Source organism: Bicyclus anynana, chromosome Z (genome assembly GCF_947172395.1).
Source record: "Bicyclus anynana chromosome Z, ilBicAnyn1.1, whole genome shotgun sequence".
Lineage (NCBI taxonomy): Eukaryota > Metazoa > Arthropoda > Insecta > Lepidoptera > Nymphalidae > Bicyclus > Bicyclus anynana.
The window spans coordinates 4112080-4127756 of NC_069110.1; the positions used below are offsets into that span (position 1 = coordinate 4112080).

At 39.0% G+C, this 15677-nt stretch overlaps 1 protein-coding gene across 1 annotated transcript in view; it reads left to right on the forward strand.

The window, feature by feature from the left end:
* Positions 1-15677, forward strand: part of LOC112042910 (succinate dehydrogenase [ubiquinone] flavoprotein subunit, mitochondrial-like) — a 32250-nt gene that overhangs the window by 4902 nt on the left and 11671 nt on the right. The window contains exons 2-5 of the mRNA XM_052890724.1: positions 4512-4560; positions 6007-6198; positions 9074-9147; positions 10085-10257. Coding sequence (XP_052746684.1) covers positions 4512-4560; positions 6007-6198; positions 9074-9147; positions 10085-10257 — 488 coding nt within the window. The remainder of the gene's footprint in view (positions 1-4511; positions 4561-6006; positions 6199-9073; positions 9148-10084; positions 10258-15677) is intronic.

Sequence of the window (15677 nt, forward strand, 5' to 3'; positions counted from 1 at the left end):
GGATTTGGCGCCTGGAGCGACTGCTCCGTTCGCCGTATGGACGGGCCGGCCCAGAGTACAGCGACCAATAGCAGTTGCTAATCTGCCCACGAAATATTGGCTAGCCGACACAGAACTAGTGCACGAACGCTCATAGAAAAATATAAGTAGCACCAATCGTGCCAGCACTTTGAACCGTGCGGCGTGCGCGTTTTTCATAATGGTTTCTTCCATTAACCTTGGTCGTTGCGGCCAATGGTCGTGGTCGTGGTCAGCAGAGGCGTCCATAAGATTTTTAACTAGGGTATGCATTATAAGTAAAAACTGCAAAATTCTTAGTCCAACTATGTACTCTGTGGCATAGCGAAGACTGAAAATTTTTCGTAGGTAACCCGTGCATATTGTTTAGTCTGAATGTGTTATTGGCTGAGTACGTTAAATCATTTACGTCCCTAAATCTCGTGCCACCGCCCCTGCTCTGGGGTCCAACATTGGTTTGTATTGAGTCCTGAGGATAGGCAGTGCTTTTTTGCATCTATGAAATGCTTGCTACTGGTGGTCACCTAGTGAGCTAGGTGCCTTAACTTGATCGCAACAAATCACGAATGGTGCGGTTATAGCGTCTAGGATTCAATCGATACTGCATCATTAAAGAAACACAACACGAAAATCAAATAACTCGAAGTATAAATATTATTATTTATAAATTTACGATATCACAATAATATCACATGTACGTTGTAAATTACGGGGTTTTCATTATCAGAACCATAATTACGATGATCTATGGTCCTAACCCTTTATGGTTTCAATGATCATACTGGCCATTTTTACCAGTTAAAACTGAAGGTTTTACGTTAATTTTCAATGTAGTTTGACATTACGTGTATTTCAAAATAGCAAATGTATTATTTTCTGTGATTCCATTATTGATATAAAGCGTTGTTGACGGAAATTATTGTTTATTTTCAAATCATACGCTTTTATTGATTATGATTTATTCTACTCTGGTAAGAATATTTTACCTGTATTTTCTATATTTGGCAGAATACCTGTACATCCGTATGCTGCATTTTTAACGAACTGAACAGCGCTATATTTTCTATATAGGATGCTTTTTCCGTATATGATAGGATAGATAGTTCGTAGGCTTCATAGTGCATGTTCAAAATTTTATAATAAGTCGTTAATCAATACAGAATAGCGTCTAGAGAGAGTGAGCTACAGCCGGACGCCTGCGACTTTGTCCGAGAAAATCCATGTAATTTCAATGTACGTCATCATTTCATAATACCTACGCGACTTGTCCTCGTAAAATTAAGTTCTCTCGCAAACATTCGCAATGGGTTTTGGGGTCAAAGTAGCCTGTTTGTTAAGAAATGCAGGCTATAATCTATCTCAATTTATTTCAGCTAATCGCGACGTGGAAAAGTAACAAACATTCATAGCATCATCAGTTTTTCGTAAATCTCGCAAAAACCATAGATTCGGGATAAAAGTAGCCTATGTGTTAATCCAGGGAATTATCTATCTTTGTTATAAATTTCAGCCAAATCGGTTCAGTGGCTGCTGCGTTAAAGAGTAATAATAATAATAAAATCCTTTAGTCAGCTAAAAAAAGAACAAATTAAAAAACAAGAAGAAATTACAAACTGATACTAACAGAGCTTACAAGCTACTTAAAGATACCTACTTAAATTACAAAGTTACTCTGTCTGTACTTAGTATAATAATTTAATAAAGAGATTCAGCAAAATGGGGCGCTGCCTCAGCTCGATACTACAGTTGAGAGCTGTAGTGCTGATTTTCAGGCATGACCCCAGGGTGAGCTCAACAGTGACCAGTAACACACATCAATACACTTTCGCGTTTATAATATTAGAAGGATAAATTAAAAATAATAAGTTATCCTTAAAAGATAGATATATGAAATAGCGTATTATTTTTTTTTAGGTACTCGTAAATTTATAAAAGATATAATTCTATCATGCATGTATATATTACACTAGCGGAAGTCCGCGACTTCATCCGCGTGGAATTTAGTTTTCACAAATCTATCGTGGATTTTCCGGGATGAAAATTACCCTATGTGTTTATCCAGAGTAAATCTATTTCCATTTCATATTTCAGCCAAATCGGTTAGTAGTTGCAGCGTTAAAGATTAACAAACATCCATACAAACTTTCGTTTTTATAATATTAGTAGGGTAGGATCCAAAGGACTATGCAGCATTTTCAACTGCTTGCATTTTTAGCTTGACTCTTTCCGACCTTCTCAATTATTATTATCAATCGATGTATACAAATTAAATAATTAACATTACCGTGGTACCTAAATCCATCCTCATGAACCACTATCTATTCTATCTATTAGTTAAAACAGCATGAAAATCCATTCAGTAGTCTTTGAGATAAGACAGACGGTCAGATGACGTTTTTTTACTATGAAAAAAAAAAATTAAAAACGTTTATTCATTAACTAAAGTTTTACATACAAGCAGGGGCGTAGTTTTTTTTTTTTATTCTTTTACAAGTTAGCCCTTGACTACAATCTCACCTGATGGTAAGTGATAATGTAGTCTTAGACGGAAGCGGGCTAACTTGTTAGGAGGAGGATGAAAATCCACACCCCTTTTGGTGTTTCTACACGGCATTGTACCGGAACGCTAAATCGCTTGGCCTTTGCCGGTAGGGTGGTAACTAGCCACGGCCGGAGCCTCCCACCAGCCAGATTGGACCAATTAAGAAAATCTCGATCTGAACCCAGTACCTCCGATTTGTTAATCCACCGCGCATACCACTGCGTCACGGAGAAAGTTAGTTAGTATTTATGATACGTGGCCTCCGGACTACAGGGGCCCCAATGTCGTCGTCATCAACCCATATTCGGCTCACTGCTGAGCTCGAGTCTTCTCTCAGAATGAGAGGGGTTAGGCCAATAGTCCACAACGCTGGCCCAATACGGATTGGCAGACTTCACACACGCAGAGAATTAAGATAATTCTCTGGTATGCAGGTTTCCTCACGATGTTTTTCTTCACCGATTGAGACACGTGATATTTAATTTCCTAAAATGCACACAACTGAAAAGTTTGTGGTGCATGCCCCGGACCGGATTCGAACCCACACCCTCCGGAATGGGAGGCAGAGGTCATATCCACTGGGCTATCACGTCTCTATTGTGTTAGCCCCAATGTGTAAAAGTAAAAATTAGTGAAATGAAATCCAATCTCACTTAATTAGGTGCTTCCCGGAAAAAAACATAAAAAACTACCTAGTGCTTTCATTTCAGAAATGACAAAATTAAAAAAAAAAATCTTTTTTAAGCGTGTGCCCAAAAGTTATAAATGCCCTATTTAGGTTATGGTTTAAGTTAATGACGTATTTATTTAAATCACATACTTTTGTTTAAGAGCCGTGATAGCCCAGTGGAAATGACCTCTGCCTCCGATTCCGGAGGGTGTGGGTTCGAATCCGGTCCGGGGCATGCACCTCTAACTTTTCAGTTGTGTGCATTTTAAGAAATTAAATATCACGTGTCTCAATCGGTGAAGGAAAACATCGTGAGGAACATCTACATACCAGAGAATTATCTTAATTCTCTGCGTGTGTGAAGTCTGCCAATTGGGCCAGTGTGGTGGACTATTGGCCTAACCCCTCTCATTCTGAGAGGAGACTCGAGCTCAGCAGTGAGCTGAATATGGGTTGATGACGACAACTTTTGTTTATTTTGTGAGAAATCTTTGAGGCCTGCAACAAATTTTGATACAGTGCCCCTCCAAAGCACGCTACGTCACTGCGTACAAGTTGCAAGGGCCCCTGTTATATAGGTGGAAATTTGTAATACTGGGTGTAATATGTATAGATATAAGAAATAGAAAAACAACCTAACGTAACAAAATCATGGATAGATTAAATTGTGTACCTGTTACAAAATTGCATTGAATAAAATATAAGAGAAGGGAAATACAATCCAATACAAATGAAAAGAAAATACAACAGCTAACTAATAACCTAGGGCTTCAATTCGCTGGAAGTCAACAACGTATACCTAAAGGTAACATTACAGCATTAAAAATAAAAACATTTTGTTGGCTTTGGTGGAATTGTATTACTCGTACATTGGCGGCAAATTATATTGACTCAAGAATCTATATTATGTACAGGAAAATTTATTAATGCAATTGGGAACATCTCTCGGGAACGGTTTTACGGTTGAAATAATTTCATTTTAAAGTGAAACTGTTTTCCATCGCCTCGAGTTTTTTCGTCCATCTATCGGCTATCGGATTATAGCCAGCCGTGGAATAGGGAGGGAATGCTCGGCATAGCAGCTAAGTTCATTATGGCGGAGCTCACTTGCATCGTGGTTTCATAAAACCACACGAAGTTATTTCATACGAGTATTTTCGTTACAAGGAGTTTTCTTATGAAGTGAGTGGCAGTAAAATCATTGAAAACCGTTTAAAGTTTAACTAATAGTAAATAGATAAAATGTTATCTTATAATGTATTTACTTTGTTTTTTTTACAGGTCAATTTTCGTATCATTATCAAGAACAACATTCGGCAGATATTCAACGGTATGGATATTAAGAGTTGAATTTCTTTTTGGCTTTACTAAATTATGTATTTATTCTTTATTTACGTGATAGTTTTTTTTTATTCCTTACAAGTTAGCCCTTGACTACAATCACACCTGATGGTAAGTGATGATGCAATCGAACATGGAAGCGCGCTAATTTGTTAGGAGGAGGATGAAAATCCACACTCCAATTCTAAATCTCTTGGCGGTAGGTCTATGTCGGTAGGGTGGTAACTAGCCACGGCCGAAGCCTTCCACCAGCCAGACCCTCAATCGGCCCAGCCGGGGGTCGAACACCGGACCTCCGTCTCGTAAATCACCACTGCGCCACGGAGGCCGTTTTGTGGTGGTTATTTACTGTCTGATGGAAAGCAAAGCAAAGCAATTAGTTCTAAATTGGAGCGCGCTTGCCTAGATTTTCCTATTCAATGTATTCACCTATGGTGTGTGTACATGTGTACATATTGAAGGTACCAGGATACCCAATCATAGGTGGCAGGAAACAGTGACACCGGAAGGCATTCCACGACTTGGCTGTTCTAATTAGAAACGTCGAAGCGAAACATTTTGTGTTAGTCGACAGGATGTGAGCAACACGATACGAGTATGTTGTTGACATCCACAGAATTTTCCGTCTGGCTCGAAATGTTTCATCGAATAAACCTATACTGTTTGATGTTTATTTCGCATGTGGGATTATGATTTTAACTCAAGTTAAAGTACAATCCAGTTTATATAGCTTACCCCATTTAAGTAGAATTAATATCTGCCTCTATGGCACAGTGGTTATTCGATGTGGATTCGGATCTGGAGGTTTTGGGTTCCTCACTAAAATTTCTCAGCACCGAGAGGTACAACCTGTACCTCACTCCTTCCTGCTATGGGTAATTGAATAATTATAATATGGTGATGATGTAATGCTTTTTTTTTCCAAGAAATTTTCAGCAAAATTAATCATTTATCATTAATTTCTGATAGTGGTCGCTTATGACAAACATCACTGTAAGCCCGCCAACACGCATTGGAACAGCGTGGTGGGTTTAAGTTCCTCTAAAATGGAAAACCTGGCCCTGAAGTCAAGGATCATCATTTACAACCCTCTCATGGCCCTTAGTCATGCGCTGGTTCTTATTTACGTATTCTTAGTCCAAACTGTTCCAAGTTTGGACCGTGCCGCGATGCAAGAACCAGCTCATGTCTAAGGGCCCTGTATGGGTTCGAAACTACTCGGGCATACTCCGACCTAATATCACGTGAGTTTTAGCCGTGTTTCATAATCAATTAATATGAATAACACTCACGATAGTTTAAATTCTATATATGTCTTATGCGCACGCCGGTACGGTACTCATACAATTCACGTACACTCGCATTACATGGCGGTTAAACGTCTGCGTCAGCCCCTACAAAAGTACGGCAAAAAAAAAATTGTTGTCTATTACAGTACCAAGGCGCAATGGTTCGTACTCTATCACACAACATCAGCACGACTGCCTGGTGATAGGCGCGGGCGGGGCTGGCTTACGTGCCGCAGTCGCTCTTGCGGAGGGAAAGTTTTCTGTTGCCTTAGTCAGCAAACTGTTCCCCACAAGGTCCCACACCATTGCCGCTCAGGGTGGAATGAACGCTTCCATAGGTAAGGTACATATAAGTAACCTTCCTTCCAGTTTCATCATCATCTAATTATAAAGCTTGAAAGTATAATACTTTCAAGTATAAAGTATAAAGCTTGAAAATATATACTAGCACTATCCTAGGGATAGGGAAAGTGGAAGATTACGGGTAGGGTAGAGTAGGGTACTGGTAGAGTAGGGGTAGGGTACAGTTAGGGTACGGGTAGGGTAGGAGTAGGGTAGACGTGGGAGATCGATACTAAAGCCTATTTTCTATTTTATTGTCTGTCTGTCTGCCTTTTTTTATCCGGGCATCACGCTGAAACTACAGAATGAATTCAAATGATACTTACAACGATTTGAGACCATAATACGGAGAAGTATAATAGGATACTTTTTGTCGCGAAAACAAAATCAGAAAAGGGTGAAGTAGGGGTAGAAAGTTTGTACGGAAAGTCCCTATTTTTTCCACATTTGTAAATGTAAAATGATTAGTGGATTTATTAGGTATAAGTTATAAAACTTGCAAAATAGAATGTGAAATAGGGGTTGAAAGTTGACATCGATTTTTACGCGGACGAAGTCGCGGGCGTCCGCTAGTAATTATACATTTGACTGGCTACTGTCGGTATTACGATTGAATTAACTAGTTAAAAATTGAATATTCATGCAATTGAAATTGCTCGTGCATGTGTAAAAATTATGTACCTACAAATATAATATCACAAGTATGCCGTACAGCCGAGGTTTGATTACCATTTCGGGTAAAAAGGTTTTATAATTACTAAATTGGCACAATAGTCTGCTTGGACGAGTAGGTAGTTACCCAATAACCTTTGTGGTTTGTGGTACAGCCAAGCGATAATCGGTCGTCGTCGTCATCAACCCATATTCGGCTCCCTGCTGAGCTCGAGTCTCCTCTCAGAATGAGAGCGGTAAGGCCAATAGTCCACCACGCTGGCCCAATGCGGATTGGCAGAGTACACACACGCAGAGAATTAAGAAAATTCTCTGGTATGCAGGTTTCCTCACGATGTTTTCCTTCACCGATTGAGACACGTGATATTTAATTTCTTTAAATGCACACAACTGAAAAGTTGGAGGTGCATGCCAGGGCCGGATTCGAACCCACACCCTCCGGAATCGGAGGCAGAGTTCATATCCACTGGGCTATCACGGAACCTCGTGCTCGGTACCGCATCGATCGGTCGAATGTGTACCTATAACCTATAATTGATTAATTGACGACTAGTGATGAATTACGGCCTCTGTGGCGCAGTGTTGCGGTGGATTTACAAGGCGGAGGTCCTGGGTTCGATCCTTGGCTGGTTCATTTGAGGTTTTTGTTAATTGGTCCAGGTCTGGCTTCGGCCGAGGCTAGTTACCACCCTACCGGCAAAAATGTATCGCCAAGCGGCTTAGCGTTCCGGTACTATATCGTGTAGAAAACAAAAGTGGTGTGGATTTTCATCCTACTTCTAACAATTTAGCCCGCTTTCATCTTAGATTGCATCATCACTTACCATCTTTAGGTTGTAGTCAAGGACTTGTAGAAAATAAATAAAAAATGGGTAGGGGTAGGGTAGGGTAGGAATAGTTAAAAGTGTACATTAAGTTTCACGCTGACGAAGTCGCGGTAGTCTGCTAGTTTACAATAAAACAGAGTATATATTATACATCAATCAACGTCAATTTCAAACGCGCATTCGCTAGACGGGATGCCCTAAGCAATTGTTCAAATAGCCTATAGGCTAATCCATGATTGGGTACTTATCCATTGTATCCGTGGATTGAACCAAAAGATTTACGTATTCTTGACGTGGAGAAATGATTCGTAGCTAATCTCGTAAATATATCATTTACTGAAAAAGGCAGAGCTACCATTACTCAAATTGCGGCTATTTGCTCTCGAGTGTAGGTAATGGGGATGATGACTAGGTTTGAATATATTGATTTTTATGATAATTCAATTCGATGGACCATTACAGCGACTATCTTTTCAAATCTCTTATCTTTTATGAAATGAAATGAAATGAAATGAAATATACTTTATTGTACACCAAAAATAATAATTACAGGCAAGAAATTAACTTAAAAACTAATGTACAATTGGCGGCCTTATCGCTAATGAGCGATCTCTTCCAGACAACCAATTTTATATATATTTATATATATTTTTATTTTATTTGTTTTAAGACTTTATACAGAGTGTTGCGGAGTATCACACTTAACACTTCACACTATCACTTTACACTAATATTATAAACGCAAAAGTTTGTGTGAAGTGTGAAAGTGTGTAAGTGTGTAAGTATGTTTGTTCCTATTTTACGCTACGGCTACTGAAGCGATTTGGCTGAAATTTGGAATGTAAATAGATTTTACTCTGGATTAACACATAGGCTACTTTTAATCCCGGAAAAATCCATTCGTCCCGCGGGATTTGTGAAAAACTGAATTCCACGCAGACGAAGTCGCGGGCGTCCGCTAGTTTCTCATAATTTCAAAGTGTTGACAAGTCCACTTAAAGGAGCCGAACTGCGTAACTATTTTTTTTTTAACTAAAAAAAAGAACTTTTTATGTTTTTATTACAAAGTAATTCAAATAAATACGTCTATCCATGTAACACACGCCTTTATCTATCCTTGCATTTTAAAATACGTAATCATTGAGGTAATACTGTGAATATCGACGAGATATCCAACTGACACTCCGCACTAATTCAATAGTAAGCTACTTCATGATATTTATCAATGAATAAGCTTGGCTAGGTCTCACTTAATATAAGGGACACAATTTTATCTTCCAAGGCCATCTCAGTCTCAGCACTCGGTAATCAAGTATGTTGAAGGCCAAGTAGAAAAATAAATAAACTAATTCAATTTTGACTTTTCATAAAGGCAGCATGCATGAAGATGACTGGCGTTGGCACTTCTACGATACTGTTAAGGGATCAGATTGGCTTGGCGATCAGGTTAGTGTAGTAGAATATTTATACAGGGTGCTCGTCAGTATTTCCCATAACTCAAGATTTATTTGCTATAAGGAAAATTAATTAGAAATTTCTAAGGAACATGTGTTCTAAAATTAATATTTTCAGAGTAAAAAAATTGTAAACAGACCTTAAATTGTTTCCCTTATATTATCTAGCCAAACTTGTATAACTTTATTGCTAATATCATGAAGTATATTGGAGTGTGATAGCCCAGTGGATATGACCTCTGCCTCCGATTGCGGAGGGTGTGGGTTCGAATCCGGTCCGGGGCATGCACCTCCAACTTTTCAGTTGTGTGCATTTTAAGAAATTAAATATCACGTGTCTCAATCGGTGAAGGAAAACATCGTGAGGAAACCTGCATACCAGAGAATTATCTTAATTCTCTGCGTGTGTGAAGTCTGCCAATCCGCATTGGGCCAGCGTGGTGGACTATTGGCCTAACCCCTCTCATTCTGAGAGGAGACTCGAGCTCAGCAGTGAGCCGAATATGGGTTGATGACGACGAGGATATTGGAGTGCCAACTGCAATATCTCTTAGATATCGACAGTCTTACCACTATGATTACGTATTTTTAAATGCAAGGATAGATAAAGGCGGGTGTTACATGGATAGTCGGAATTTTTTGAATTACTTTGTAAAAAAACATAATAAGTTTTTTTTAGTTAATAAAAAATAGCTAAGCAATTCTGCTCCTGTCTGTGGACTTGAAGTTATGGGAAATACTCCACAACACCCTGTATATAATGTTTACTATTTTGTAGACCCATCTGTTTGTATTTTGGTGTAAATTCTTTCACACAAAAATACAAACATTACGATCAAAAATATGCGAAAACATAATGAAATTACACAAATACCGTACGAGCTTTATTATGACTAAATTTATATTAAATAAACTATTCTTTTTTTTAGGATTCAATCCAGTACTTGACTCAAAATGCACCCAATTGTGTATTTGAGTTGGAGAATATGGGAATGCCTTTCTCAAGGACCAAGGAAGGAAAAATCTATCAAAGATCCTTTGGAGGTGGCACTATAAAGAACGGGAAGGAAATGGCAAAGAGAACATGCGCTGTGGCCGACCGGTGAGTATTATTTAGTGAAAGTTCACTATCATTATCAGCAAATGGACATCCACTGCTGGACTTAGGCTCTTGCATAGGTAGACCTACGGCTTAACCCGCTATCATCCAGACGCTCCCTGTTTCCTGCTTGTGGGAATCGATTAACACTGAGCTTCCCCGTGCGAGGTTACCATTCCTGCACATTGTGACGTCAATATCCGTCGGCTCTTTGAACTTATTTAATGTTTCAACATAAGTTACAGTCACAATGAATTTTTTAATATAATTAAACTAGCTGAGGTCACGCGGTTTCAACCGTGTGGTTCCCGTTCCCGTATGGATACGGAGATATAATATAGCCTATAGCCTATTTCTATAAATGGACTATCTAACACTGAAAGAATTTTTCAAATCGGACCAGTAGTTTCTGAGATTAGTGGGTTCAAGCAAATAATCTTTAGCTTTATAATATTAGTATAGATAAGTAATATTCGTTTTAGTTGTTTTTTTTTATATTCTTTTTGAAGATGGAAATCGCCTTCGAATTGTAGGGGTTATTATTTTTGTATGGTTTTATTACTATTTACGAATTAAAGCTTTTTCGTTTTATAGTTGTTTAATGGTTTAGAAATTGTCGTTTAGTCTCGCTGTAGAACAATAATATGACAGCGTTTTGGAGGAAGAGTAGTCAAAAATATATTGCTTTCACTTTAGTAATAAAAGTAATATTTATAAGAGCCGATGGACGTTGGGTCCCAAAGTGCTGAAATGGCGACCCCTGACCCCGATGGCACTAGAAAGCACAGTGTTGGTCGTTCGCCCTACCAGGTGGACTGAAGACATCAAGCGAGTCGCAGGGATTCGCTGGATGCAGGTGGCTCAGTATCGTGATGTTTGGAGTCCCTACAAAAGGCCTATGTCCTGCAGTGGATGTCCATCGGCTGATATGATGATGTTACGATGAATATTTATAATGTTATATTCTAGTCACTGCACTAGTTGGCTAGATGGTTACGGTTCCCTTTGAATATTATTACGCCATCTACAGGTGACTTAGTTACTCTATGCCTATTGATTAATTCTATTTTCGAGTTGAACCACTGTCGCTGGGTATTTCATTCACCAACCCCTTGTCCACCGTCCTCTTAGCACGTAGTTTGAGTAGTTTGATACAGATGGCGCTGAAAAAAATTCCCTCGATGAAAACTTTTTGCTTTGCGGAAACTAGGAACCATAGACTAGGTAGTTGAGTACATTTAAATTAGGTGTCGCTTTATTATTTTCACTCTGAATTGATTCGTAAAAATTAAACGAAATGAGTAAAATCTTTGTTTTCATTTTATCTATCATCTCAGCCTATTTAAACTTTTTAATGTCTTTGTAATGAACCCTCGATGAATACCTTTTTGCCTTGCAGAAACTATGAACCATGGACTAGGTAGTTCAGTACATTTATATGAGGTGTCGCTTCAGAGGCGTAGCTACTACCGTATCAGCCATATCAATGTCACGTCGCATGGTTTTACCCGAGTGGTTCCCGTTCCCGTAGGAGTACTGGGATAATATAGCCTTCCTCGATAAATGGGCTATCTAACACTAAATTTTTTTTCAAATCGGACCAGTATTTCCTGAGATTGGCGCGCTCAATCAAACAAACAAATAAACTCTTCAGCTTTATAATAATTATTAGTATAGATACGGGCCCCCCGGATTGCAATCGTAGACAAAATAGTAAAATGTAATCCACTATCTCACTTAATCTGGTTTTTTCTGGGATAAAAGCATAATATGTAGTTATAAAAAACTGGTTAACGCTCGAAATTAATAATGTATCTCCAATCTAAGATTTAAATCAATCTTAGATTGTTGCCAATCGCCCGATCGATCTCTAATCTTCGTGCCAATATTAAAACTCTGCAATTGATCTGCAATCTAAATATTTTTTTTTGACGGATCGCAAGCGATCTTTTCCCTCCTTGTCGTTTCGTTCTTAGCACAGTGCTTAATTCAATAGTACTTTTTATTCAACGTTTTACAAAAGTAACAAATCTTCAAATTAAAAATGGAATCATCATCATCATCATCATATCAGCCGATGGACGTCCACTGCAGGACATAGGCCTTTTGTAGGGACTTCCAAACATCACGATACTGAGCCATCTGCATCCAGCGAATCCCTGCGACTCGCTTGATGTCGTCAGTCCACCTGGTGGGGGGTCAGCCAACACTGCGCTTACTAGTGCGGGGTCGCTATTCCAGCACTTTGGGACCCCAACGTCCATCGGCTCTTCGAACTATGTGCCCCGCCCATTGCCACTTCAGCTTCGCAACTCATTGAGCTAGATCTCCTCATTTCTGATTCGATCACGCAGAGATACTCCTTACATAGCTCGTTCCATCGCACGCTGTGTGACTCTTAGCCTTCTTATCAGGCCCATAGTTAGCGACCAAGTCTCGGAACCATAGGTCATCACTGGCAACACGCACTGTTCGAAGACTTTTGTCTTCAGGCACAGAGGAATTTCGGACGAAAAGATGTCGCGAAGTTTCACTTCTTTCTCGAAATTGGACCTACCTAACTGGATCATATGTCACAGGTATATGTATTCGTCTACAATTTCGAGTGCAGCGTTCTCAACTATAACTGGGTGGAGCGATACATGAGCATTACACATTATTTTTGTTTTGGCCATGTTCATTTTCAGGCCCACCTGTTGAGAAACTCTGCTGAGGTCATTGAGCATGGTACTAAGGTCATCTAGAGTCTGTGCCATGATGACTACATCGCCCGCGAACCGCAGTTGAGTGATGTACTCGCCATTGATGTTGAAAAAACGGAATACCTACTGAAATATGTTTTAAGCTAAATATGACTTTACATTTCAAAACACGTAAAAAAATCCATTTTATTATCAAATATGTACAAACACACTACCCGAATAACGCACTACTGAAAATGGAACGGAACGTTTTTGACAACTTGAACTGACGTTTTTGTAGTTTGAGTACAGAAGTTCGTTTTGTTATTGTGTCAAATTAATTTTTACCTCTGCTATGTGTGACGCCGCCACTTTTTGCCAAATGGCGTGTGACGCGCATCTGTGACGACGCCACATTTTGCCAGATGACGTACTTATTTAATTTTAACCTTGAGAAGTTGTTTAAACCTATTTTTTCACGCTTTAACTTAAATGACATGTTACTTACTACATGTAATTTAAGTTAGAGCGTGAAATAAATAGGTTTAACATAAAATTGAAAATTTTGAAAAACCCCCGAAGGTCATGAAATAATAATTTCATGACCATTACACTCTCGATCAAGTCATCAATATTTTCTTTCAGTGTTCTTCCATTTGAGACCCCACTCGAGTTTGCAGACATTCGGTTATTCTTCCCCACTTTCACCCCCCATAACTTTTAAACGGCTCAACCGATTTTCATCAAACATGTCTAAGAACACTCGCCCATAAGTCCTTTCATACTATCAAAATCATACTATCAAAATGAAATCGTTTCATTCGTTCGGGAGCTATGTTGCCACAGACAGACAAACAGACACGTCAAATCACGTCACTATCACTGAATAATGTAATGACCATTTAAATTTTATAAACTTTTATTCAAAAATAATGCAACAATCCGAACAATTTCTCAGATTGCAATTTATGATTGTTTACACCTATCATGTGTAAACAATCTTAAATTGCAATCTCTATGGATATGTCAAAATGGTCGGATAGGTTATTGACACGCAAAAATTGACATTTTCATACAGAGGCCATCTCTAATCTGTGATCCGTCCTCCCAATGTCCCAATGATAGATTGATTTTTAAGATTGCAAACTCTATCCGAGGTTAGCTTATTCGCTACGCCACTGTGTCGTTTTATCCATTTTACTATAAATTGATTAGTAAAAATTAAACGAAGAGTAAAATCTTTGTTTTCATTTTATCTATCATCTTAACAGCTTTTTTTAAGGCACCACTAATATAGTAGAGTTTGACTATCGCTGGGTTTTACCACGTTTTACTATGCCATCTTAACCACCGTGCAACCACCTTCTCAACGAGTAGTTTGAGTAGTTTGATACAGATGGCGCTAAAACTTTTTTTTTCTTTGTAATGTACCCTTTGTATTGAACCCTCGATGATAACCTTTTTCTCGACGAAACTAGGAACCATAGACTAGGTAGTTCAGTATATTTATATTAGGTGTCGCTTTATCCTTTTTCTAGATTTTTTTCGTTTTATCTATCATCATATCAGCCTTTTTTATTGCATCACCACGGGAACTTTACATTATCATCATCATCATCATGTCAGCCGATGGACGTCCAGACATAGGCCTTTTGTAGGGACTTCCAAATATCACGATACTAAGCCATCTGCATCCAGCGAATACCTGCGACTCGCTTGATGTCGTCCATTGCCATTCCAGCACCTTGAGACCCCAACGGCCATCGGCTCTTCAAACTTTGTGCCCCACCCGTTGCCATTTCAGTTTCGCGACACGTTGAGCTATATCGGTGACTTTAGTTTTGCGGATCTCCATATTTTTGATTCGATCATGCAGAGATACTCCTAGCATAGCTCGTTCCATCGGCCGCTATGTGACTCTGAGTTTTAATATGTGGCCCAAAGTTAGCGACCAAGTCACCAAGAACCATAAGTCATCACTGGCAACACGCACTGTTCGAAGACTTTTGTCTTCAGGCACTGTGGAATTTCGGATGAAACGTTGAATAAATCCGAACTGGTTGTTCGCTCGACTAAATCCAAGCTTGTGAATAATTACTATCATTCATCATTTATTATCAACCCATATTCGGCTCACTGCTGAGCTCGAGTCTCCTCTCAGAATGAAAGGGGTTAGGCCAATAGTCCACCACGCTGGCCCAATGCGCATTGGCAGATTTCACACACGCAGAGAATTAAGAAAATTCCCTGGTTTCCTCACAACTGAAAAATTGGAGCATGCCCCGGATCGGATCCAACCCACACCCTCCGGAATCGGAAGCAGAGGTCATATCCTCTGGGATATCATGGCTCACGGTACGGCAATTATTACTATATTGGACTGAAACCAAACTTTCCAAAGTCATCGCGGTCCAAACTCAATTAGTGGCTACTGTTCTTACCTATTGTAGGAGCATGGGCTAACGAACTTTCGTAGGATGAGGTAGGTATATTATACATGGTGACACTCTCACAACAACATGAATGTAGATAGTGCATAAGAAAAAAATATGTCCTTTTAAACGCCATCTAGTAAATCCTCGAGGTACTTTCTCGTCTGGTTAGAATTCTACGAGTAACGCACTTACACATCACCAATTATTTACGATACCTTTCTACCTACTGACACCTTAACAATCTACGAGATGGCATTAGTAATTTCTTTAGTTTTAAATGTTTTATTTACTACTTATATATAAATTG